A 24411-nucleotide genomic window follows, 5' to 3' on the forward strand; every position below is an offset into this window, starting at 1 on the left:
CACCCTCCTCGATGCATTGCTATTTCCACTGAAAGTTGGACTGTTTGTACCAAACTTTTTAAGAACAGCTTCTGAAACACAAGGGCCGTTTAATTAGAATCAGAAGCTTTTTTAGAAGTGATACAAAACTTCAGCGTAAAGCGCAATGTATCGATTGAGGGGGCCGATTATCCCTCATATACGGAATAATTTCTTTTCGTTTTGAATTTTAATGTTGCTCCTTGCTTTCAGTTGAAAAAACTTGTTTAGTTTTTTTTAATTAATCATACAAGACTTGGTAGCACAGCGGTAACAACACATGTGGCCGTGGTAACTTAGGTTTGAATCTCAAATAAGACAAATTTTATCCAGAGGAAGACTAAAAAGTCGAAAGCAGTAAAGAAAAAATCAACAAAAACTCGTTTTCAAAATGGACCAAAAGTAGATTTTTTTTTTCTCGAGAATTTATGAAAGTCAAAACAAGGGGCGCAAAACGGATTGGGATTTACATCACTTGATATTTTTAACTTGTTTTCCCGAACTTACTGACTTTTTCTTTGTTTACGCATTTATAGCTTAGATCAATTTGATATTAATGTAATATAAAGCCCAATCCATTTGTGCCCCTCGTTTTCCCTTAAATTTAAAGATTTTCGAGAAAAGAAAAATATACTTTTTAGTTCCTTTAGTAACTGCAGTTTTTGGCTGTTTCACAGCGCAGTCCTACTTTAAAAGAAAAAAAAAACATTGCCCGTCAGCTAGCTGAAACGCTTTTAGACAACTAAAAAAAAAAGGTAAAGGATAGGGCATTAGACTTTACAGTCCGTACCGGCGGTGCTGATCTCCGTTTCTTGGCCCTTCAGCCAGGAAGTGCAATGGAGGGTTGGGGGTTTTAGACAACTAAGCGAATTACAAGAATTATCACGGGCACTCTAATGTAAACTTGAATTATTTATAGATCCCTGAAGGCGTGTCGATTTTCACTATAACTATCCTTGTGTAAAAAAATTTAATTTTTTTCTAGTTTAGAAATGAATGAACTATCTGTTAACACATAACGTCAATAAGCCCCGCTTATCCTGCATCTTCTGGGGTTAGCAGCAACTTATCCGACAACTAATCCATTCATTTTCAAGTAGCAATCCCCCCAATCTCTGACATCATTCATAGCTCGTGAAGCGCTAAGGATACAAAGCCTTGAACAGAGCAGTGTAACAAGGGTTGCCACCCCTAGTGATTTATCACTATTTCTATTGCCTAAACAAAAAAAAATTGACTAAATCAGCCCATAAATCACAAGATTACAGAAAATCATAACAAATCACTAAAAAAACACCAAAAAAATTTCACCGGGCGGCAACCTTGGATGCAACAACAAACTTGTAGAACTAATGGCTCCCATAACAGTCATTTAAGGAATATTAGTAGAATTTGAGCGAGGAGGTCTTGGGGCTGAAAATACAATTCAATCCCATATTCTCATAGAGGATGGATGGGGCCCCGTTTCTTCTATAGTAGTAACTACGCTTTTCAAATAAAATTGGTGTGGTCGAACGCACTATTAGAGAATATTTACCAACTACTTCACCCCTAGTTTTTACCGCTTGAAGCCTTCTTGTGGCCTTGCACTTAATCTGCGCAAAATCTTTTGCGCAACGGTAATAAAAAGCTGCCCCAGCAGCTTCTTTTTATTCAGGCGAAGACATATACATCAATTTGATGCCAATTTATGAATATTCATTTATATTTTATCTTTGTCTCAGATACTGTTGAAAAATCATTCCAGCTTCTGGAAGAATATACCGAAAAATTGTTGCTATGGATATGGGACAAATCTGGAAAAGGGCAAGTTTCCACAAAGTGGAGCGTAAAACAATATTGGTACAAATTAAAGCATGCCCCGACAAGTGCAGATTGATTCTTCAAGCCAGCAAAATAGTGAGCACTATGCAAAAAAAAAAAAAAAATGCAAAAAAGCAATTGCTCAACAGACCAAAGGAGTTAACAGAGTGGTGAGACTCTGTAAGATCAGCCAGACTCCACCCAGCTCTAAATGGGTATCTGGACAAATCTGGGGGAGGTAAACAGTAAGGGTATGCAAAAGCACAGAATGTTGACCCCCCGCCCCCCAATGCACTTCCTGGCTGATGGGTCGAAAAACGGAGATCAACACCACTGGTAGGGACTGCAAAGTCCAATGCCGTATTCTTTGCCTTTTTTTTGCCTTACCGAAGGAGTCAACAAACAACAAAGAGAGATAAAACTAAAAAAAAACCTCAAACGAGACTGCAACCAGTAGAGAGAAAAGAGATGAAAAACTAAAATAACGCGGATGGTTCGCCTGTATCTAAACTAGGCGTCTTCGGCACAAGATAAAAAGAAAAACACTAAGCTAGAAACAAATAAAAACCACCACCAATAATAATAAATACAATTGTTGCTACTGATCCACGTAGAGAAAAGAAGCTATTAGAGTTACTTCAATGAGAACATCAAAGCAACAGAGGAAAAATTATAAAAATTGAAACGAAGTTCACTATTCTGTTGCGAAATACTCCTCTATAAGCTAATATTGAAGCAACTCTTTTTGATCCAGTAGGTAATCTTGTCCCCTGGTGATTATGTAAAATTTTAATTCCATTTTTGACTATTGGCTCATTTTTCAAAAGACAATATTGTCGTATAATACCGGCCTTCAATTCAAATACGACAAAAAAAAGGGAAAAAAACTGTTTTGCCCTCTTTTTCGCTGTTTAATGCGTTCCATTAGGAATTTCGAGTCACCCATTCAATTAAAAACGAGTCCTTCTTTCAATCTTTTTCTTAGATTTTTTATTAGTTTGGGAAGAGTGTTTCAAACAGAACGTCGGATTTTAATCTATAATAAATCATTTTTTTTTTATTGAATGAAGCAACAAAACCTTTCCATGCCTACACATTACTAACATTAACCTGGATAACAAAAGCAGAACATCAATACAACCTCAATAATCAGTGATAACAAATCATGCAAAAACAATATTGCCAACAACAAAAAATTACTAATAACGGGTTTTTCAAATCCGGCCGTTTTTTTTAGACATTCTTTAAAAGATATTAATAATTCTGATAGATATTTCTGCACCAGGCCTAGAAAGTTGTGTTATCCAAAAATTTCACCAACAATGTTTAGCAACAATTTTCTGTTACTAGCATTTTATTTTGGCAGGGCGACGGAAACCGGCCTATACTACTACTAACAACTCACTGCAGCACTAAGCCACCTGAGACCAACACAGCTACATACGCTCTTCTATCCTAATCTAAGCAAAGCGTCCCTCTTTGCACCCCTCCCTTCCAAGAAGTTCCCTTTTCCCATAAACCTTTCCTTACGACATTCTCCCATCCCATTGGGGGACGACCTGTTGTTCGTTTGGCCTTAGACGGTTTTCTCAACAAGGACGATTGGACAATCTGTTATCCTCCATCCGCAGAATAGGCCTATAGCCTTCTTGGAAAGAAAGACTGATGCTAAAAAACAGGCGCTGAAACAGCTGTTTTTCCCTTTCTTCTTTTTTCATGCATTCGAAATTCACCAAGTGGGTAATAACAACATATCCTAAAAAAAAATGTTCCTGCCGACAAAAATACAGCTAATACTTGTCATTATGGTAGACTCGGAACTGGGGAACATTAAGCTTTAAACTCTGATTTCAAATGGAAATGTGCTAGTGAGATTTCAAATAAAACATCTTAATGTAAATGAAGATACCACCAAAATCTCAGGAACATAATAGACGCATAATCTAACGTTGAAGAGAATTACTAATAGTGACAGGTCTGTGATGAAGATGTGTCACCCACCATCTTTCGGGCACAACAATTTAAGCTTTCCAGAAATGAATTCAGCTAATACTAGAAGGAGATGTCAGATCATCAGCCTTTTAAGCAGAGTTCACACAAACTTCAAATGCTAGTTTACACAGCAGGGTAGATGGTGAAGCTAGTTTATCTATAATGCATGGCAATTGTTAACTAATTTTAAAGTCTAAATCTATCATTATTTTTGCTAACAAACTTTTCCACTTTCCCCTTCGACAACTCGAGCGATGAAATATATTGGCGGCACAAAATATAGTGAAGATTTACAGCTTCTTGTCGATGCTCCTATGCCTCAGGTGGCACAGAAGCATCTAAGGTATAGTCATTGCCCCCTTTAAAAGTTGAATAGATTGGAGGTCAACCACCACTCTTCCACACTTTTATAGATCCCCTCCCCCCGACCGCCAAAAACATCCAATCAAAATTTTGACATATCAATTTTGTTCAAAGTAGCCAAAATATCCAGTAGTTATGGCTCTGGCGATGAAAGGGCCCCTAAAAGTTTTAGGGTCAAGGGCTGTAAATTCTGCAAGTTATCCATTGTTCACATATAGATTATATTGTTGATGGGTGAGGGTATTAAGCGGAAATTTTGAGGGCTTATTGAAGGAGATGTTAAACTAATCAAAATGCACTACATGCATCCAGATTGTCAAAAGGGCAATGTCTGAAATCTCAGGAACAGCTGATGGGAAATTTCAGGGCATGTTAAAGGGAGCGCTGAAATATTCAGAAGATACTATATGGATCCAGGTTGTCAAAGAGACATATCTGCAATATATCAGGAACGGCTAGAGGTATTAGGTCATAAGTGGTGTGTCATATTAAGGGGGGAGGGTGTAGAACTAACTCAAGACACTATATGCATTCACATTGTTAAAATGGCATATATACAATATCTCAGAAACAGCTTATGGCCTTAATTTGAAAATTTCAGGGAGAGTTAAAAGGTATGTTGAATTAAAATAAAGACACAGTGTGCATTCAGGTTATCAACAGGGCGTATCCATAATATCTAAAATTTTTAGGAACTCAACTGAAACTTTGAAGGAGTGTTCAAATTACCAAATAAATTTTAAATTGTAATTTGGAAGGGGGCGAGGTTGAAGGCGTTTATCAAGGGCAATAAAATTTTGAAGAAAGTCTTGTTCAATTGATTCTTGATCTGGTTGAATTGATTCTTGACTGCCTATTTTTATGTTCTTTTTTGTTTTGTTTTTAATGAGAAGTCTTCCTATTGAATCTAACAAGTAGTTAAAACAAAACATAACATAATGAGATTTTGTAAAACAAAATGGTCAATCATATTAATCAATATTCAAAATTGCAGCAGAAGGAGGGTATGGATGGCTGCACTCCTATAGAAGGTAAAAAGAAAGGAAATTTTCATCCCATTTACTTATTAAATAAAAAAGGACGTCTTTTTTGGCTGAAAGTGAGGAGCAACATTAAAACTTAAAACGAACAGAAATGATTCCGCATATGAGGGGGGCTGTCCCTTCCTCGACACCTCGCTCTTTACGCTAAAGTTTTTTAGTACTTTAAAAAAAACTTTTGACTGTTCTAATTATAAGAAGCAAAGGTGTTGAGGAGGGTACAACCCCCTCATATACATAATATATAAAAATTTTGTAAAAATTTTATATACATAAAAAAAATTTTCCCTCGTATACGTAAAAATTTTGAGCTGAACCTGTAATAAGGTGTTTAGAGGGGGGTGATGGCTCCTCTCTTTCTGCACAAAAAAACTTAGGATTTTTTTGGGAAAGAGGGTAAAATATTTTTTTGGGAAAGAGGGTGAAATATTTTTTTCAGTTCCCTAAAAAAAATAATCAGCTGTCGCCATCCAGTTCTTCGGGAATAATGTGTTTTATAATATGCATTAACAAGACAGTTACCATAGCATAATGGTGACGTGACTTTTCGTCAGAAATAGAGGCATTTGAGTTTTAGTCGGTCTGCGGTAACGATATCCTGTTTGTTGTAACTGTAACAAATTTAACAATTTTTTTGGTATAGAGGTCTTTTTGTCTTCTTTTCCCTTTTTTTTTCTTTGTATTCTATGTGGCGCATGTACCTCTCTGAGAAATATTGGGCTAACAAAAATATAAGCCCAATAATGTTTATTTCACTATCTAAAGGGTTGGGAACATAATATTTTGCAAAATGAAACTATTCCTATAAAAAAAAAACGAGAAACTTAAAAAAACTACAAATAACAAAAATATTCGAAAATGAACATTTGAAAACTCATTTATGCATAGAGAACCTTAAAGTTTTCGTTGCTTCAACAGAGCAAGTTGTGCAAAGCTGGCGCAGAAATATACTATGGACCCATTGGGAGGGGGGGGGCATTTGACCCCTGACTCATTTTGGACCTATCCATACCTGAAACCCCGATTATTTTTCACATGTTTCTTTTGTTCTTTTTTTTTAATCAGTCTATTTACCATATTTTCGACAGTGTTGCCGTGCCGAACCATGAAAACAAACAAGCAAAACTATTTGGCCAATTTGACATTGATTTGCGCCTGTGAATTTCAAACACTACCTTTCAATTGACCCCCAATGATAGCTATATCTTTAAAGCAAAGTTTCATCTTCTTAACTTATTTGGGGAAACATGTTTGAAGCTCATTCGCTGCTGATTTTACACAAAAGTTCCATAATGCCTTAAAAACGATTCTTATTTCAATTCAACTGCCCTTGTGCTTCGGTAGTAATTCTTAAAAAATAGTAGAAGAGATGAAGCTATAACGTAAAGATCCGAATTTGAGGAGGGAGCAACACGCCCCCCCCCCCTCTTGCATACAGAATAATTTCGTTTATTTCTAAGTTTTAATGTCACGCTCTATTCTCATATCAATTTTACTTTATTCCATTCTATAAATTGTCTTGTAACAGACCAAATTCTATTGACAGGCACAGCGAGTTTGGCAGCAGCTTTTAGTCTAGCAGATATCTGGCAATAACAGGAGTTCAAATTGATACGACTTGCTTGAACTAAAACAGAGGTTTGAAGGAAGTAGTAAGATACGTTAATTGAAGATTCTTAAAAGCGGCAGTATATAGTGAGATGTCAACACGAATCCAGATATGCTTAACGAGCCACTTGGACTTGAATGGAAGAGGTTGAACTGTCATCAAAAAAAAGTAAATCACACAGTAAAATCATATGGTCATCATAATTTTTTTCTTCGTCAACGTTAACGACTGAGCTGGCCAAAGCCGCTTTGATGTAATCACGTGATTAAGATTACACTTGTATCCGTCTCTATAAATAAACGTAAATAAAGGATTTTTGCAGCGATATGATATTCATTGAGAGGTGATTCTAGCACATGTGTCAATCGACCCGAAAAATGTATTATGTTCATATTCATCGGCTAAGATTCTTAAGGTTGAGATTTTCCAAGATCCATTAGTCTAGAACAACGTTTGGTGAATCTGACCAGACTATCTGCACTCTGAGAAGCAATATTGGGGCTGTCAAAAGGAAGGTATATATATACAAAGCAAGATTCCCGTATTGAACCAGCAGAATATTATCGTCAGATTGTAAGATAGATGTCGTCAACAACCCTCGGATGAAAATTGCTAGACCAGCGGATGAACAGCCTTTGGTTTACGTGCCTCGCGGGCAAACAAGCTGCGGGAGGGAAGCTACGGGAGGGGGCAAACAAGCTGAGGGGTTGCTTATAACTCTAAAACTTTACCTTCGTTAGAAAGTGTTCTTATAGAAAAACAATACAGCAAGTTTTTGAAACAAGAGTTTTTTATCCTTAGTACCGTTTACATTTAAACACAAAGAACACGCACGCTGGATGAATCATTTTGTGGAATCGGACATAGCTTTGTTTTAAACTTCATATCTAAGGCTGCAGGACACAGGGTATTTTCCGTAGTTTGCACGTTTTGGCAAAGTACTATATGGATATTCCTTAGTGTTCATACAGGAGCTGAAACATCTTGAGCCCTTCATGTCGATGGGCTTAAGATGGCAGCTAGCTACCAAGTGAGCAGCAGACTGGCATCAAAAACAACATTTTTGTATTTTCTTTGTAAAAATTTACTCGAAAAATCTCATATCCAAAACAAAATGACGTAATGAAGTGATGAAGGCATTAAGGGCAGCAAAGTCAAGAAACTCTATACGAAAAGTAGGTGATAGACCAAATTGGGCGGCTTTAACAAGCCCTGGGATTGCGGACTTAGGATTATCAACCAAGATTTCATTAAGAATATCTCTAAAAACAACGAGCACTTTCTGGTCAAAAAATGTTGCTTGCATCTAAGTTAGGATAGAAGAGCTAACGGCGGCAAAGTGATTCCGCTTTCTTTTTTTTATGTGTTTGTGCTGTTGCATTGGTGATTTCTCTTTTCATAATATATATATATATATATATATATATATATATATATATATATATATATATGTATATATATATATATATATATATATATATATATACACTCTAAATGAGCAACTGTGTATGCATGTATACATAATTTTTTCCTTGGAAACACCTATGTTTCTTTTTAAAAATCGGCACACTTGAACTTTCTGGCATGAAATCACAATCTAGTTGGGTTAAGAGACTTTGAGAAAATTCGTTTAGAGCTTTAATTTTGGAGATAGAAAATCATATGAGTGACATCACATTTATATACATTTACATCACATTTATATACATTTCAAGAACAAAAATAACATCACTATCCACTTAGGAGTGGACGTTTTGCAAAATTACATAAGATGACAGTTTACTACTCTGAAAAGAAAGTAAAAGACATGGATCAACAAACCCAAAAAATCGCATTGAATTGCAAACATTAATGTTGTACAACGAAATCTGCCTTTGGAAGACAAAGTGAAATTACAGGTGGAATGAAGGAGCATGTTACTTTAGCTTGAGTGAGTCTGTGAAGGATAATCAAGAAAGAGGAATTAATCTCCAACAAAGATTAAGGAAAAAGAGAGAATATATAATAGCAACAATTAGGCATAACTACCACTTCAAGCATTATGCTCTCCCTCCACCTCTAAGACATCAACAGAGAAAAACCTACCTCATCAGCAAAATTTTCAGATGAGACGCCAACAAAGCCTTGTTGATCATTGTTGATTGATTCCTGTCGAGAGGGATCGATAAGCTCACACTCTGGAATCATTTTTAGCCTTTTCTGATGGCACATAAATTACAGATTTACAGAAGGAAATCAGTCGAAGAGCTCTTTATTTTCTGCAGAAATTTGGTACCACATCATCGAAAAATATGCTGGAAAAAAAGGAGGTTATAATATGAATCTCCAACTAAAACTATTACTTCAATATCAAGAGAGGTGTTGCCGAAGTATTTGCATTAAACATGGTCTGTGCTGGGGACCAAGTGAAACAAAAGACTTGAAATTTCCATAAGGAATATTGTGAAGATCCCGAGTTTTTCAACATGAATTTGAACATTCTATGATAGAAAAACATAACAGTTAAAGAAGATGGATCTGACAATTCAAACTGATTGATTCAATTTTAACATTTTTTTTCTAAATACTAGCCAATAATGAAATAAGGGACGCACCGTATGCCCATAATGAGATCCCCAATAAGGAAACAGCACTAGCCTGAAATGGCATGAAAATGTACCCAAATATTTCTTCTTTTTCCACCTAAACTGACCGGGTTATTTTTTTCCCGTACTTACCTATCAAACCAATCCTTTTCCAAAAGTACCGATATGATTCTCTGGCAAGTAAAGATTACTAAATAAATGATTTTAGTATAGCTAGGTCTTGACTAAAAGTAATCTCAAAAAAGGATAATCAAGACCCCCAATTATAACTGAACAGAATTTACTAATTCCCATAAGTTCACTATATGTTATCACATAACTTGGATCAGACGTCAGTGAACAGTCAAGTTCATTCGCAGCAATGAAGACATCAGGGATTAGTAATTAATAAAATTAATTAAAAATTAATTAAAGGGATTAATAAAATTAATAGAATCAGGAGGGATGTAGCCGAATCATGAAATCACGCTAACATTTCAGAATTATATTATGAAAATAATTCATGGAGCATAAAAACCTAGTTTTGAGACGTCTTAATAGCCTTTTAGATTACTAATATAATTAAATTTCCGAAAAAGATGTCTTTTGAAGAAAAGTAAAGATATATTGATGCACAAAACCTAAAACGAATAGAGCTAAGACAAATACGAAGTCAAACTTAATAATATACATTACAATAGATGAATAGTGGACAATTTGCCTAATTTAGAGTGTTACCCTTGCCACTGGGGCTATGTAGGTCAGAACATCCCTGGAAACATATCAATTTAACCTTTTGACTATCCTAAGCAGAATGACCATCAAGAAATTTTGATCTAATATCATCAAATTATTTTTGGTGCTTAAATAGAGCACTAAGATCAAATTTCTGATTGATTGACCCCCCTCCCTTATAGGAAACGGCCGAGAAAAACAAAAAAAATATTTGAATAAATAATACATAGAAACACTTTGCTCTTTATGAAATCATGAAATCATAGCTAGTGCGTTGACTCTGAAAACGTTCGTGACTTTCCCATTAGTCAGTAAAATATTAACAAATTGGATATCAATTAAATTCAGATTTTATTTGTTTCAAATAAAATAATTCTTTTTTCTCTCTGCTAAGGAAGCACAATCAAGCATCAAAGATGCATTGGAAAATTACAGAGCCAACCACTTGTTCTCTGTCAATTTTCAGCTAAATAAGCACTGTTAAATAAGATTTTAAGATTTAAGATCTTGTTTTTACTGGCCTATTTCCAGCTTTCTCACAAAAAAACACAAAAAAAGCCTATTTCCAGCTTCCTCAAAAAAAAGTCATAAAACATTTTTACTAGCATTTTTATTTTTGAGAGCTGATTGAAAATCGTTACTAACAGTTGGTTGAGACCTTTGGGTGGTTGGGACTCTCAAATAATAATAAGAAATAAAAATGGACTACTTTTTTTACAGCTGGGTAAAGGCCAGGATTTACGCATAGACCCTGTAGGCCTGAGCCTAGAGGCGCAAAAAAAAAACACTGAGCAATATTTTTTCTTAACAAAAACCAAACTGATGTAATTTATCGTAAAAGTACCAGGTGTACTTTGCTGGCTCTGCTTATTCACAGAAAAGTAACTTTAAAACAACACAGGAATTTTCTAAACTGTCAGGCCTCTGTTCAAGGCCTCCACTATCCCCAAATTTTCGGAGATTTCCCTGTAGGGCTCTGTGCCTCCCCGAAAATGGTTGTTTGGGCTTAGGGGAGCCATTACAATACTTTATTATATCTCTTTTCTTCTTCATCTTAAATCTTACTTCTTCTTCTTAATTGTTTAAATATAAAGGTCCCTTCTCTAAATTTCGCACCAGATTAATATCTTTCCACGAGTTTTTCTAAGAAAATTTTCGTGAATTGACAATTCTGTTTTCGTGAGCTGACCTGAAATAGTCAGAAACAATTAAGGGAGCGGAAACAGGTCATCGAAAAGTTAAAACTAATTCATACCTCAAGGAAAAAGTTGAAAACCTGAGTAAAAAGGATTTCTTAAGGTTATCCTTAAAGGGTGAAATTTTGATAATTAATTTTAAGACAATGATACAAGATAATTAATGATAATGACTAATGGCGACGATGATTAATTGATAATGAATAACTGAAAGATAATTAATTGCAAATTTCATTAAGATCCGATCATCTATTCGTAAGATAAAAATACCCCAATTTTCACGTTTTCCAAAAATTCCGGTTTCCCCCTCCAACTCCCCCCAATGTCATAGGATCTGGTCGGAATTTAAAATTAGAACTTTAATGCACAAGATCCTTCTAAATATAAAATTTCATTAAGATCTGGTCACCCTTTCGTAAGTTACAAATATTTCAATTTTCAAAATTACCCCCCCCCCCCCAATTCCACCAAAGAGAGCAGATCCGGCCCGGTTATGTCAGTCACGTATCTCAGACAGGTTTCTATTCTTCCCATCCAGTTTCATCCTGATCTCACTGCTTTAAGTATTTTCTAAGATTTCCGGTTCCCCCAACTGCCCCCCCCCCCAATTACGCTTGATCCGGTTAAGATTTAAAATAAGAGATCTAAGTTACGAGGTCCTTCTAATTATGAGGTTTCATGAAGATCCGATCACTCCTTCGTAAGTTAAAAATACATCATTTTTTCTTATTTTTCAGAATTAACCCCCCCCCCACTAGAGCGGATCCGTTCCAATTATTTGAATCACGTATGTAAGACTTCTGATTATTCTCCCCACCAAGTTTCATCCCGATCCCTCCAATCTAAGGATTGGATCCCTCCATGATTTTAGGTTCCCCCACCCCAAACTTCTCCAAATGTCACCAGATCCAGTCAGGATTTAAAAATAGATGCTTTGAGACACGATATCCTTCTAAATATCAAATTTCATTTAGATCCGATCACCCGTTCGTAAGTTAAAAATACCTCATTTTTTCTAATTGTTCAGAAATAAGCCCCCCCCCCCCAACTACCCCAAAGAGAGCGGATCCGTTCCGTTTATGTCAATAATGTATCTAGGACTTGTGTTTATTTTTCCCACCAAGTTTCATCCCGATCCCTCCACTCTAAGTGTTTTCCAAGTTTTAGGTTTCCCCCTCCCAACTCCCCATCCCCCATTTTCCCCAGATCCGGTCAAGCTTTAAAATAAGAGCTCTAAGACACAGTATCCTTCTAAACATCAAATTTCACTGAGATCCGATCACCTGTTCGTAAGTTAAAAATACCTCATTTTTCCTAATTTTTCAGAATTACCCCCCCCCCCCCCAACAATCCCAAAGAGAGCGGATCCGTTCCGATTACGTCAATCATGTATCTGGGACTTGTGCTTATTTTTCCCATCAAGTTTCATCCCGATCCCTCCACACTAAGTGTTTTCCAAGATTTTAGGTCCCCCCCTCCAACTCCCCCCCAATGTCATCAGATCCGGTCGGGATTCAAAGTAAGAGCTCCGAGACACAATATCATTCCGAACATCAAATTTCATTAAGATACTTCATTATTAAGATCACCCGCTCATAAGTTAAAATACTTCATTTTTTCTATTTTTTCAAATTAACCAGGCCCCCACTCCCCCCCCCCCCCAGATGGTCAAATTGGGAAAACGACTATTTCTAATTTAAGCTGGTCATGTCCCTGATACACCTGCCAAATTTCATCGTCCTAGCTTACTTAGAAGTGCCTAAAGTAGCAAAACCGGGACCGACAGACCAACAGACAGACCGACAGACCAACAGAATTGGCAATTGCTATATGTCACTTGGTTAATACCAAGTGCCATAAAAAGTCCAAATCGAGATAAATCTTATAATAGACTGTGATAAATTTTACAAAAAATACTTGATATTTCGGTCACATATACAGTGACCGTCATCAGAAGTATTATGTATTACTACTGATGAGTATTACTACTGGTGATGGTCAGTGCATATGTGAGCAAAATATTTAGTATTTTTTGTCAAATTTACCACTGTCTTTTAAAAGGATTTATCCCTATTTGAACTTTTATATATAGGCAGAAAATATTTTCTAAACATACACAGGCTGCTTACATTGACCGATAGGTAAAACTAAATACATCAGGTTGTACAATTTTTATATTTGACCAACTTTCCTTTAAGCCTTATAGAATTTTCGGTAAAAAAAAAAATGTGTCTGAATAAATCATTAGCACTACTGATTAAATTAGCAGTGGGTCAAATCTAAAAAAAAAAGCATTCCAAAAACTAAAGGTTTGTGTTTCAAACCGGCGTTTTACACAAATATAATTCTGTTCAACTGAATCCCAGATGGGACCAGAATAGAAGAAGGCATTAGGCTACATTTTTGAGCACCAAAGTCCCAGGTGGATGGAGGGAGTTGACTAAAAGTCATCTTTTTTGCTAATGCTGTATATACTTCGTCTACAGTGTAATTACATTTCACTGGTTTTTTTTTAACTTCTAGATTAATAATGTAAATTGAAAAAAAAGTTCCCTGCAACACAAACACATCTCTGAGCTAACAGGGTAGACCGGAAGAATGGGAGAAACGCATTTTCATATGGTTTGGACGAAACTTGATATGGTACCTCATTGAAGCAACTTTAAAAAGTGCACTAAATATATCAGTCAAAGCTGGAATAGTTATATCACAGGAGAAGGCGCAAACCTCTCACTTCCGAAAATTAATAAAATAAGGGCCAAATATAACAAAATAATTTGAATTCACTTACCTCAATTTTCAACATGACAGACAATAACTAGAGTTATACTAACAGCAAAATCGTTGCATAAAGACTCAATATTTTTTTATCAGTTCAAACAAAATAAGATAAAGACTTAGCAATAGAAAAAGCAACAGTACATAAATGGTTGTCATTCCTTCGACCCAAATTTTTGCCATTCGTCCAACTTGTTTAGGATTATTAGCAACAATCATTGCAACAATGATTACAATAATAACAATCATTTGAGGTAGAAACTTCAAATGCAAATTTTTTTCTGAAAGTTAATAAAAACGATAAATATTGTAGGGCTTTTAAAGAAACTCTGCCAGCTTTAATATCTTCACTAAAACCAATAAAACTGTTCTCGATTGAACCAGCTTCGATTTGAAGTGAAGTAAGACTGAAAGTATCCAGAAAGATACCATGTACTTAAATTAGAGAGCTTATCATAGGTGGTGAAAGGAGGAACTGACAGAGCCACAATAAAAACGTTTTTTTTTTCTTTCATCCAATATAAGTAACATATCCTATATACATTGCTTTGCACTATAAACTTCCATTATTAGTCATTTGTATTCAGCCCAGTACAAAGCGTCTCACTGCTTTGGTATTACACAAATAAAAGGCCAGTACCTACTCGAGGACAACGCAGTTAATGTCTCACTGGAGACCCCCTATCACACCAGAATAACTTTTTCCTTCATTCTCTAGAGGATACTGAAGATTTTACTGCCTAATAAAATAAACACTTTCAAACTTTTCATAAACTTCTGCACTTTCAATTCAAAAGAGATATTCTGTCAAAAAGGCTTTCAAATTTCAAACTAAGCAATGGAAGATATTCTTTGATTTAAGATTTAGGAATATTATTTCCAGGGTGACTTGTAGGATTCCCAGACCCCTATGTGCCTAAACACCAAGGCCCCTATAATTATTATGCTTATGTAATGAATAAGCTCCTTCACATCAAAATCTTTTTGATCCCTTCTTAAAAGGACAAATAGTACATGAAAGAACTGGATTACACGTTTAAGAATTCAGTGAATGATAATATAAAGTCAATTCACTGTCTTTTTCACTCATCATGCAACAGATTTGACTTTAACATGGGATTTTTTTTGTAGGTTATATGATGCAGTAAGATTTTGTTTGTTGAGTATTGTTTAGTTAGCGTTAGTTCCTTGATGATGCAGAGAAAACTTCTGTATAGTTTTGCTTGTTGGGTGAAGGGTAGATTGCAGCATTTGTAGGAACAGTGGATGAGTTGATTTCATATTTCTTATCTATTTATTTTCAGGCGTGATTTTTAACTGGTGTATAAGGTAGTATTATTAAGTTTCATATGATTTTTTCCCAAATAATGGCCCACCAAGCCCTTTAGCATATTGACTTTGTAGTTGTTAATTTAATGAAATAAATTGAGCAACTATACAATTATTGCAATAATGAATAATTTGCAGGTAAGAGCAACTTTAAAGACAAAACAAATTTGTGCCTATTCTGGGAACCAGAAATCCATTCAGCAGATTGGCTTCATTAGAATTAATCCTTCTTTGAGTCAATCTAAATACACTGTAAGTTTGAGCCAATCTGAGGAAGCAAAATATGTTGGGACAATTTTATCTGCTGCTTATCACTACAACAAATCTTCAAGATGTTTTTGTCTTCATCAGTGGTCTACCTGACTTTGTGTAAATACACTGTAAGTTACAAACCCATGAGACAATAAAAAAAAAAGAAAAAAAGTGATATAGCCAAAACATGTTTTTCACATTTTTTTCTTTTATTCCAGAGCTGTCATTCTTTCAGAATCTGACTTTTATATTCTCATTTACAAAACTTGAAAAAAATATCAACAATTTATGCCAATAATTGCCAATAATAAAACTTTGGCAATAAAATATTAAAAAAAAATCCTTTTAAATTTTTCGTACATAGAAATTTCCCCCAAAAAAGGAAGAGCCATATGTCATTTTAGGTAGCACCACAGAACAATGGCTCTTCTGAAGGAAATACTATAATAAAAAAAAGAGTATGTTAAATTGACAAAATAGCAGCTCTCTAGAATGAGACATGCTGGGAAAAAAGAGAGACGTTTTTAAACTGCTATTTAAATTATAAAATGTGTGTTTGTCACAATCCACTACAGCCTTACCTCCTATATAGCCCCACGCTATAAACAAAGTAACAGAAATTAGAAGTTGTACAGTGCTATAAATGTGTTTTTGGGAAGCATGAGGTACTAATTACTTGTAAAAGGTACTAGCCTGCATTGTCAGGTTAAATTACTACCCCATAACATTGAAAAACAACATAAAATAAATATTACCTATGAAAGCAAGAATGTTGTACCTGACATCTCTTGTCAAAATAGAAATATAAACCCTATCAGTGTTATTTTTTTACAGGCTTTCTAGTGGTGCTTTCTAATGAAATTTGCATTGTTGTATGATATCTCCCAGCTGAGCAAATCAACAGTTCAACTTTATTGTAAGTACATGTCCCCCACCTTTTGTGAAAGCAAAAACTGACAAGGGATTTAATCTGAATTAGCTTGTCATAACTGTATAGCCTTAATCACAGAGATCAAAGAAAGACAAGAAGAAGAAAGAGTTCATACAATATCCTCACAGAGTGAGATAAAAATAAAAGGGCTGAATAGTCTCAACTGAAAAGCCCAAGTTTGCCAAAACTTCCATCTACAAAAGGATTTATAGTTGGACAGCATTCAGGGTACACCAGTAAAGAGAGAAAGGGTTCATATGTTTTAGCATAGTTCATTAAGTTTGGAACTCAAAAGTTTTGGAATCTCAATGCACTACCTGAACACTGCGAAGTTTGAAAGAATAGAACACAATGATTGAAACTTGATGACAGGTTTCCAGGAGATACAATTTAATTGAAAATGTCATTACAAGAAGAGGTTTAAATAGTTTTATCTGTTTACTTTTGACATTTCTGAACAACAAATATGCTATTCTCAAAGGTATAGTAAGATAACTGGTACAGGCATGCTTCAACAAAATGTAGTTAAAATTCCCAGTAACAAAACAAAGGCAGAGGACACCAACACACTGAGATGGTATACTAAATCCTTTCCAAAAATGGAATCTCACTACTATAGGTCAGACTTGAAGAAAGAATATTTAGATAAAACTTTGAATGTTTTCAAAATGCATGAACTTTATCTAAAGGTCTGTAATGATGAAGGAGGACTCTAGTATCTTTAATAATTTATAGGAGTATTTTCAACCAAAACTACAATCTGGGATTCCAGAAGCCCAAGAAGAACTTAAGTGACATGTACAAGGAGAAAGGTGTTGCCAATAAACACGGTATTAAGCTATCACAACCAAAAGAAGAGTGCTGAACAACATAACACTAGTAAGGCTTAGACTAGAAAGGAGAAAAAAGGATAGGGCTAATATTTCCATGCCAATTCTATACTTCAATCTTGAAAATATAGTTACACTTCCTCTTAGTAATGCTTCATCATTTTTCTAGAAATAAAAAAATTGTGACTTATAACTTGACAGGTGTATCCTCATAGCACTGGGCTTCCAGTGAACACATAAAAGAAGTACACTGTGTAGTGCTGGCCAGAAACAGTTGCATCTCAGGAAGCAAACAAAATAGCAAGTGAAGACCTCCTCTTGAAAGAATTTTGTCTACATATTCTGACAGTTTTTATTCATAAGTGCCACAGAACTTATGTTCAATCATGGGATTCTCTATGCAGGATGTACTTCTTAAGTGCCCTTAACTGTTAAAAGTATCATTTAAATACTGTGAGCTAAGTCGCTTGAGCATACAGGAAGCAGATACAGTCCATAGTTGTATTGAAAGAAGTCTGAAGCATTCTGAAGTACAAGGACTAGGGATAAATTGTCAAAAACACAAAACTGAAAATGAGCATAAAACAAGCAATCTAATAATTTCTCTGTTTTTGCTCTAAAATGTAATCTTCTGAACAGCTGCTATTCTACAGCTTTACCAGGGTGGTATTACCCTAGTACTTTCTTTCAGCTTTATGTAGGACCTTTGGCTAGTCTGTACCTAGGACTGTTAGGGAAGCAGGAAGTTGGTCAGAGTAGTAAATATTATTTTTAAGAAGTAGGTAAAACTAAAAAATAGCAGCTCTTAAGAGGGTGACATTCTAGAACAAAAAGAGACATGCTTTTAGTTTGCTAATGTTATGGTCATTATCATGGCTTTGTTTGTATAACGAGGAAATATTTATAATCAGATTATCATATTTTCTTTTACCATTATTAATACTGTAACCAATTTAAATGAGTCTTTTATTATCTAACACTCAGCAGAATCCCTTAGACTAAATGGAGTATCTTATTGAAAGATCAATAGCTTCCCAGTCAAGTTTCTGCTCCCTCAGTGACCATTCAGCATCTAGTCTGTTTGAAAATGTTGATATTCAGAAGTAGCTATGTATTCAAACATAATTATTGAGAAAAGATTACTTGAGTTTCTGGTTAGGGTGAACTGCTTTACAAGTTTTGACTGATGGTCTCTGGTTCTTGAATTGGGATCAATAATAGGAAATAATGCTGGGAGCATGTTGGCCTTCATTAACTTGTAGGTTAGGATAGTATCACCACTTCTTCTCCTTTATACAAGTGTTGGAAGTTTTCATTTAGTTAGTCTTGCAGTGTAAGAATGTTCCTGCATGCATGACATCATTTTGTTGACACCTGTCTGTATACCTCCAACATTCCAACTTCAAGCTTGGGTCAAACTAGTCATTTGCATAGAATATTAGTCACTAGTCATTCATCAATAGTGATTCTATGATCTTTCTAATTATCTATATAGGAGATTGAGTGGTCTAAGAGAAAATAATAAAAACATTGATTCTTTTTACCAAAATGAATGATGTTGCACTTGGCAATATTGAATCCAAGAAGCCAAGCCTTATTCACTTGACCAAGCAAATTAAGATTATTTTGTAAAAGGGCATGATCTTCACATGAGAAGGCCGGTTCAAAAAGCTTCAAGTTGTTAATAGCATTGATTTCCTGCTAATAGTAGATGAGTATAATTAATAGAGATGTTAAATGGTGTAAGACCCAATATACTTACTTGAGGAAATCTGCTCAGAGCTTGTATGAAGAGGAACACAATATGGTTACCTGAGCCAACAAATAGCTGAACACACTGAAATCAGTAGCAAAGAAAATCAAGGATCCAGAGCAGGGATTTCTCTTCAAGTTTGACTGTATGCAGCTTGATTGCAAGTCACTTGTGACTAATTTTGTCAAAAACTTTAGTAAATTGAAGCAGAGTATCAGCAGGCACCTTGGTAACATTCTTGACAAGCTACTTATCTTGGGGTTAGGTTTGGAAAATGAAACTTTCAGGGATAGATCTACAGACTAAAATATGTCCTGGGAAGACATTTTGAAGTGACTACCTCTATTTCTTCTCTGTCTAGAGGGCACTGACCTTTGAAAACCTTTAAAAATCACTGTGTTATATAAGAGAAACCTTGCAAAGTCCTGTGGTGGTGCAGTGGATTTGACCTTAGCTTGGTAATACAGGACCCAGAGATCAAATCACGCTGCAGGAATGCACTGTAGGGCTGATGCAGGGACCATAGTAGTCAAGAAGCATCGTTAATTCTTAAATAAATAAATAGAAACCTTGCAAAATACATTTTCTGCTTAAATGAAGCACAAGAAAAGCATTTCCAGCTCCACAATTTTGCTTAATCTCAATTTATAAGCCTTTAAAGGTCTGCAAATATATCTCCTAAATTTAGAAAAAATCTGATATGGTTTAAAATTCTACTGAAATAATAGGAATTCCATTTTCAAAACTAAGATCAGAGAAAAAGAAACTAAAAGCAGAAAATTAAAATATAATACTGTTGAGTCAAAATTTGGGCAGCATTTATAATAACAAATTGTTCAGATAGCTAAGAAACAAACTTATCTCCATAGTCCAAATTGCATCCTGTCAAATTTAACATTCATTTGCATCAGAAATGAACTATACCCCCACCCCTGCATATAGCAATTCAGGATAGATATTTGCATATTAAAGGAGGAAGGGGGGGTTGGTAAAGTTCAAACTTACCTCTATAGTTAGATTTGCATCCTGAATCTAAATTTAACATTCATTTGCATTGTAAACGAGCTTTACCCCCTCCCCCATAATGTGCAAATATATACCCTGAGTTAATACTTACAGGGGTGGGGTAAAGTTCATTCCCAACACAAATAAATGGTAGATTTGATTCAGGATGCAATTCTGACAATGGAGGTGAGTTTATTTCTTAGCTATCAGAATAATCTGTTAATATAAACATTACCCCAAAATTCCAATAGCTATAGACCTATCAAGTAGGGTACTAACCCAGCTGTCAACATACACTCAATAAAGAGACAACCTGCTCCCCCCCCCCTCCCCTAAAAAAACACAACTTCTACCTCACTGATTTTTAATGCTAATCTATTATAAAAAAATGACACCTATAAAGTGAAGTTTGGTTTATGCTAATGAAATAAAACTAATATGATGAAATATAACAGTTTAGAAACAAATTTGGGCTTTGTATTTGCACATTTAGGGGGAGGGGTAAAGCATAGCATATAGTAAATACATAACCTAAACAAACTTATTCTAACCTAACCAACTAACCTAGGTAAAATTGTAGCAGTTCATATAGCTGGCATTCCTATAAAGTGAATATACCATTTGATGCATTTTTTTTATGCTCCTTACAAATATAATAATTGATTCTACCTTAAATTAAGATTTAAGCAATTTTTAAGCTATTAAAAATGATAAATTTCAAAAAAAATATGACAGCTCATTTAACTGAATTACCAATTAAGTGAACATACCACTTGATGCCTTTTTATGTTTTTTATGAATATTAAAAATCACTTCTACCACTAATTCAAATTTAAGCACATTGAGCTCTTAAAAATGAGCTTTTCCATCATTTTTGAAAAAATAATGCTACATTTTCTCAATTCTAAAATTATTTATAATAAAGTTAGGTTAGGTTAAAAAGTGATTAAATTTGAATTTAAGGTAGAAGCAATATTATATTTGTAAAGAGCATAAAAAAAGGCATCAAGTGATATATTCACTTTATTGGTAAGCCAGTTATATGAACTGCTATAATTTTACCCTAACCTAACTAAAATACCAACTAAATCCTTACATAAAATATAGCTACAACTATTTTCCAACCTAGCCAAAGCTAATTCTCTGTTATAAAGAAGTTGCTTGATCAGTTTCTTGTCTCATGTTTGCATCATCTGCAAATGAAATTCTCAATTGTGTTTTACATTTTAGACAATTTCCTATGGAATGGCAGTTTTTCATCCTTTTCTTCCCAACACTTAATGTATGGCATAAATTTCTAGCTCATTTTGATGAAGCTATTAACACAAAGCACAGCATAGTTTTTACCAATCTAGAAATTTTGTAAGAATTTTGAATTGTTTAGAAATGCAAAACAGATCTCCTGCTTAAATAAAGTATAAGAAAACTGTTTCAGCATCACAATTTTGCATAGTCCTCATTTATGAGGTTTTAAAGATCTACAAATGGTCAAATTCTAGTTAATTGACTTCTTGCTATCTTAGAAAGGGTTCAGGTTAGGAAAATGAAACTGTTAGGAATGGGTCTACAGGCTAAAGTATGTCCCAGGAAGGTATTTTGAAGTACCTACCTCTACTCCTTCTCCCTCTAGAGGGCCCTGACCTTTGGTGACCTTTAAAATTAGAGCTATAAAAGTGAAACCTGCAAAATAGATCTTCTGCTTAATTGAAGTATAACAAGATTGTTTTCTGGTTCATAACTTTGCTCAATCCCATTTTATAAGGTTTTAAAGATATGCAAATATATTCCCTAAATTAAAAAAAACATTCATATTGCTCAAAATTCTACTCAAATAACAGGAATTGCATTTTCAGAACTAAAGGCAGCAAAAAAGCAACTAGTAACTGAAAATTAAGGTAAAATGTTGTTTTGTCAAAATTTCAATAGGTAAAGACCTGTCATGTAGGCAAATTTTAAGGCCCTCTAGAAAGAGAAGCAGTGGAGGTGGGTCCTTTAAAATACCTTCCCAGGACATACTTTAGCTGGTAGACCCATTCCTGAAAGTTTCATTTTCTAAACCTAAACCCTTTCCAAGATAGGCTAGCAAGAAGTCAATTAACTAGAATTTTATCTCTACAAATTAATTTAGGCATACCAAATTTAGAAATAAAAACATATTGAAAAGGTTTAAAATTTCTACAATTTTACCATTTCATTTTCTTAACCTAACCCTTTTTTAACATAACAAAAAGTAGATAAACTGGAGTTTTATCAGCACATTTATGTTATATTACTTTGTATACAATCCAAGGCTATATAAGAAGAAAAGCTGGTATAAATTGTCATAACACAACTTTTATTAATCAGCCCAGCATTAAAATGTCTCTTTTGTTCCAGTATGTCTCCTTCTACAGCAATTTTGCCAATATACCCTGCTGTTTAGTCATTGTGGCCTAGTGTTTCCTTCAGAAGAGCCACTGTTCTCTGGACTTAGACCCACCTCAAATGGTATGCTATTCTACTAGGCCTACTCATTTTCTGGATACGTAATCATTTCTGTTAGAAAAAGCAACAGACATCAAACACACATAAATCATTGTCAGAGTAACAAATGGAATATTTTATCTACCATGGCTATGCCTTGGGCAAGTCTGCAGTCTAGCCTGACTTCTCATAGCCTAGGCCAATATGAAGAAACAATTTTTATGAAGGATTTGCATTCAGTATGTGAACTTCTATAGAAAAATTTTTAGTTACTTATAGCTTAATCAAAATGGAGAGGCCTAACTTGAAATCCAAATCTCTTTTTGGTTAGGCTGATTGACCAACCAAAGCCAAATACAATTTTTTATTGTAATAAAATTAACAGGAGTATTTAAAAAACCTGAGTTGATTTAATTAGAATAAATAATGTTATATGAACCTAGAAGTATGAAATATTAAGGTAAAAACTGACAAAAGAATCTTAAATTAAGGTTATTACAAGTATATACGTAGAATCAAATACAGCACTACCAAATTAAAATATTTGCTTCATTACCATTGAAGACACTTCGGAAAAACTTTTCTAGGTAGTTCGAAAACTTATTGAGGGTTATTTATAGTTCAAAACAGGCGCCAATTTTATGGCGGCACACAAACGCTGAAATATGTATCGGAATGGAGAACAGTTTTTTGCGGCAGGTCACCGGTGCCTCTTGTGTGGCAGCACACCGCCAGTCGCCAGTCTTTTATTTCACTGTAATGTTTTTTTATTAATGTTGCAAGTGCGAAAGAAAATAGTTGTAGATTGTAAAATAAGTCACTTTCAGGAAATCGCAAATGATATAGTTTGGTTTAAACATTTACAGTTAGGGGACGGAGAAGGGTGAAATATTTAAACTCTGACTTGTAGTGATTTTTGTTCGTTATTAAGCTGGATTTTAACATTCAATTTAAGTTTTACCAATTTTAAGATTTATAAATGTATATTAGTACTTGTTGTACGTCTGTTTCCTAATATTATTTAAATAGCTTTTATTCATTTATTGTTTAGTAGTAACTTCTGTTTGTTTTGAGCTTCGAGCTTCCTCAACAAACCCAAACACAGTCGGCAGTAATGATCTTAGCTCGACTGCTGACTAAATCTTGTCAAGGGATGACACTGCTAGCCGTAAAACTTCAGCTGCAACGTTGCCTTGTGTGATGTGCAACATATCAAGAAGTATTCTGTGTAATTCTGTGAATATAATTCTGTGAAAACGCACTGAACTGCAGAGTTTGCATTGCATGAAACACCATCTCTATTTTGAAAATCTTTTCCCCTAGCACCAATATCCCTTTGGTAGAGCTGCTTTTGGTTAGATCTATTCTTGTTGCCTTCAATACCTTGACAATGCTATCATCTTTCGTTAGCACTATCGTAGCGTTTGCTCTTGTTTCATTTGATATAGACATTGTTGTTCCACATTTCTTCTTATTTGGAAGCGAATCTTCTATTGCGGTCTGTTTTTTTCCCTTTGTCAATGATTGCATGTTTGACATTAGTCTTACTTTTCTTCCTTTTCGGAGAAACACCTCTTATGGTATCTGTTTCCATAATTTAAATTATATGTTGGTGTTTGGATGATTCTCAATAATAGAAGATCTGGTCTCTAAAACTACTCTGGTCTAAAACTACTCTTAATACAATTATACTCTGATATTGCTTCCACGTCAGCTAGAATTTTACTTGTATCACTTTCCATGTGATGCA

At 34.7% G+C, this 24411-nt stretch overlaps 1 protein-coding gene across 3 annotated transcripts in view; it reads right to left on the bottom strand.

Annotated features, from left to right (window-relative positions):
• The window catches only part of LOC136036070 (ubiquitin carboxyl-terminal hydrolase 47-like), a 136168-nt gene extending 113133 nt beyond the window's left edge, over positions 1-23035 (bottom strand). Inside the window, exons 1-2 of one of the 3 annotated variants that reach the window (XM_065718030.1) lie at positions 22807-23035; positions 8911-9119 (exon numbers count right to left, since the gene is read on the bottom strand). In XM_065718030.1, the coding sequence (XP_065574102.1) occupies positions 8911-9036 (126 nt within the window). In that variant the 5' untranslated portion in view covers positions 9037-9119; positions 22807-23035. The remainder of the gene's footprint in view (positions 1-8910; positions 9120-22806) is intronic. The other 2 variants (XM_065718031.1, XM_065718029.1) reach the window with 2 other exon arrangements.
• Between the last annotated feature and the right edge of the window lie 1376 nt (positions 23036-24411).

This window comes from Artemia franciscana, chromosome 15, assembly GCF_032884065.1.
Source record: "Artemia franciscana chromosome 15, ASM3288406v1, whole genome shotgun sequence".
NCBI classification, from domain to species: Eukaryota; Metazoa; Arthropoda; class Branchiopoda; order Anostraca; family Artemiidae; genus Artemia; species Artemia franciscana.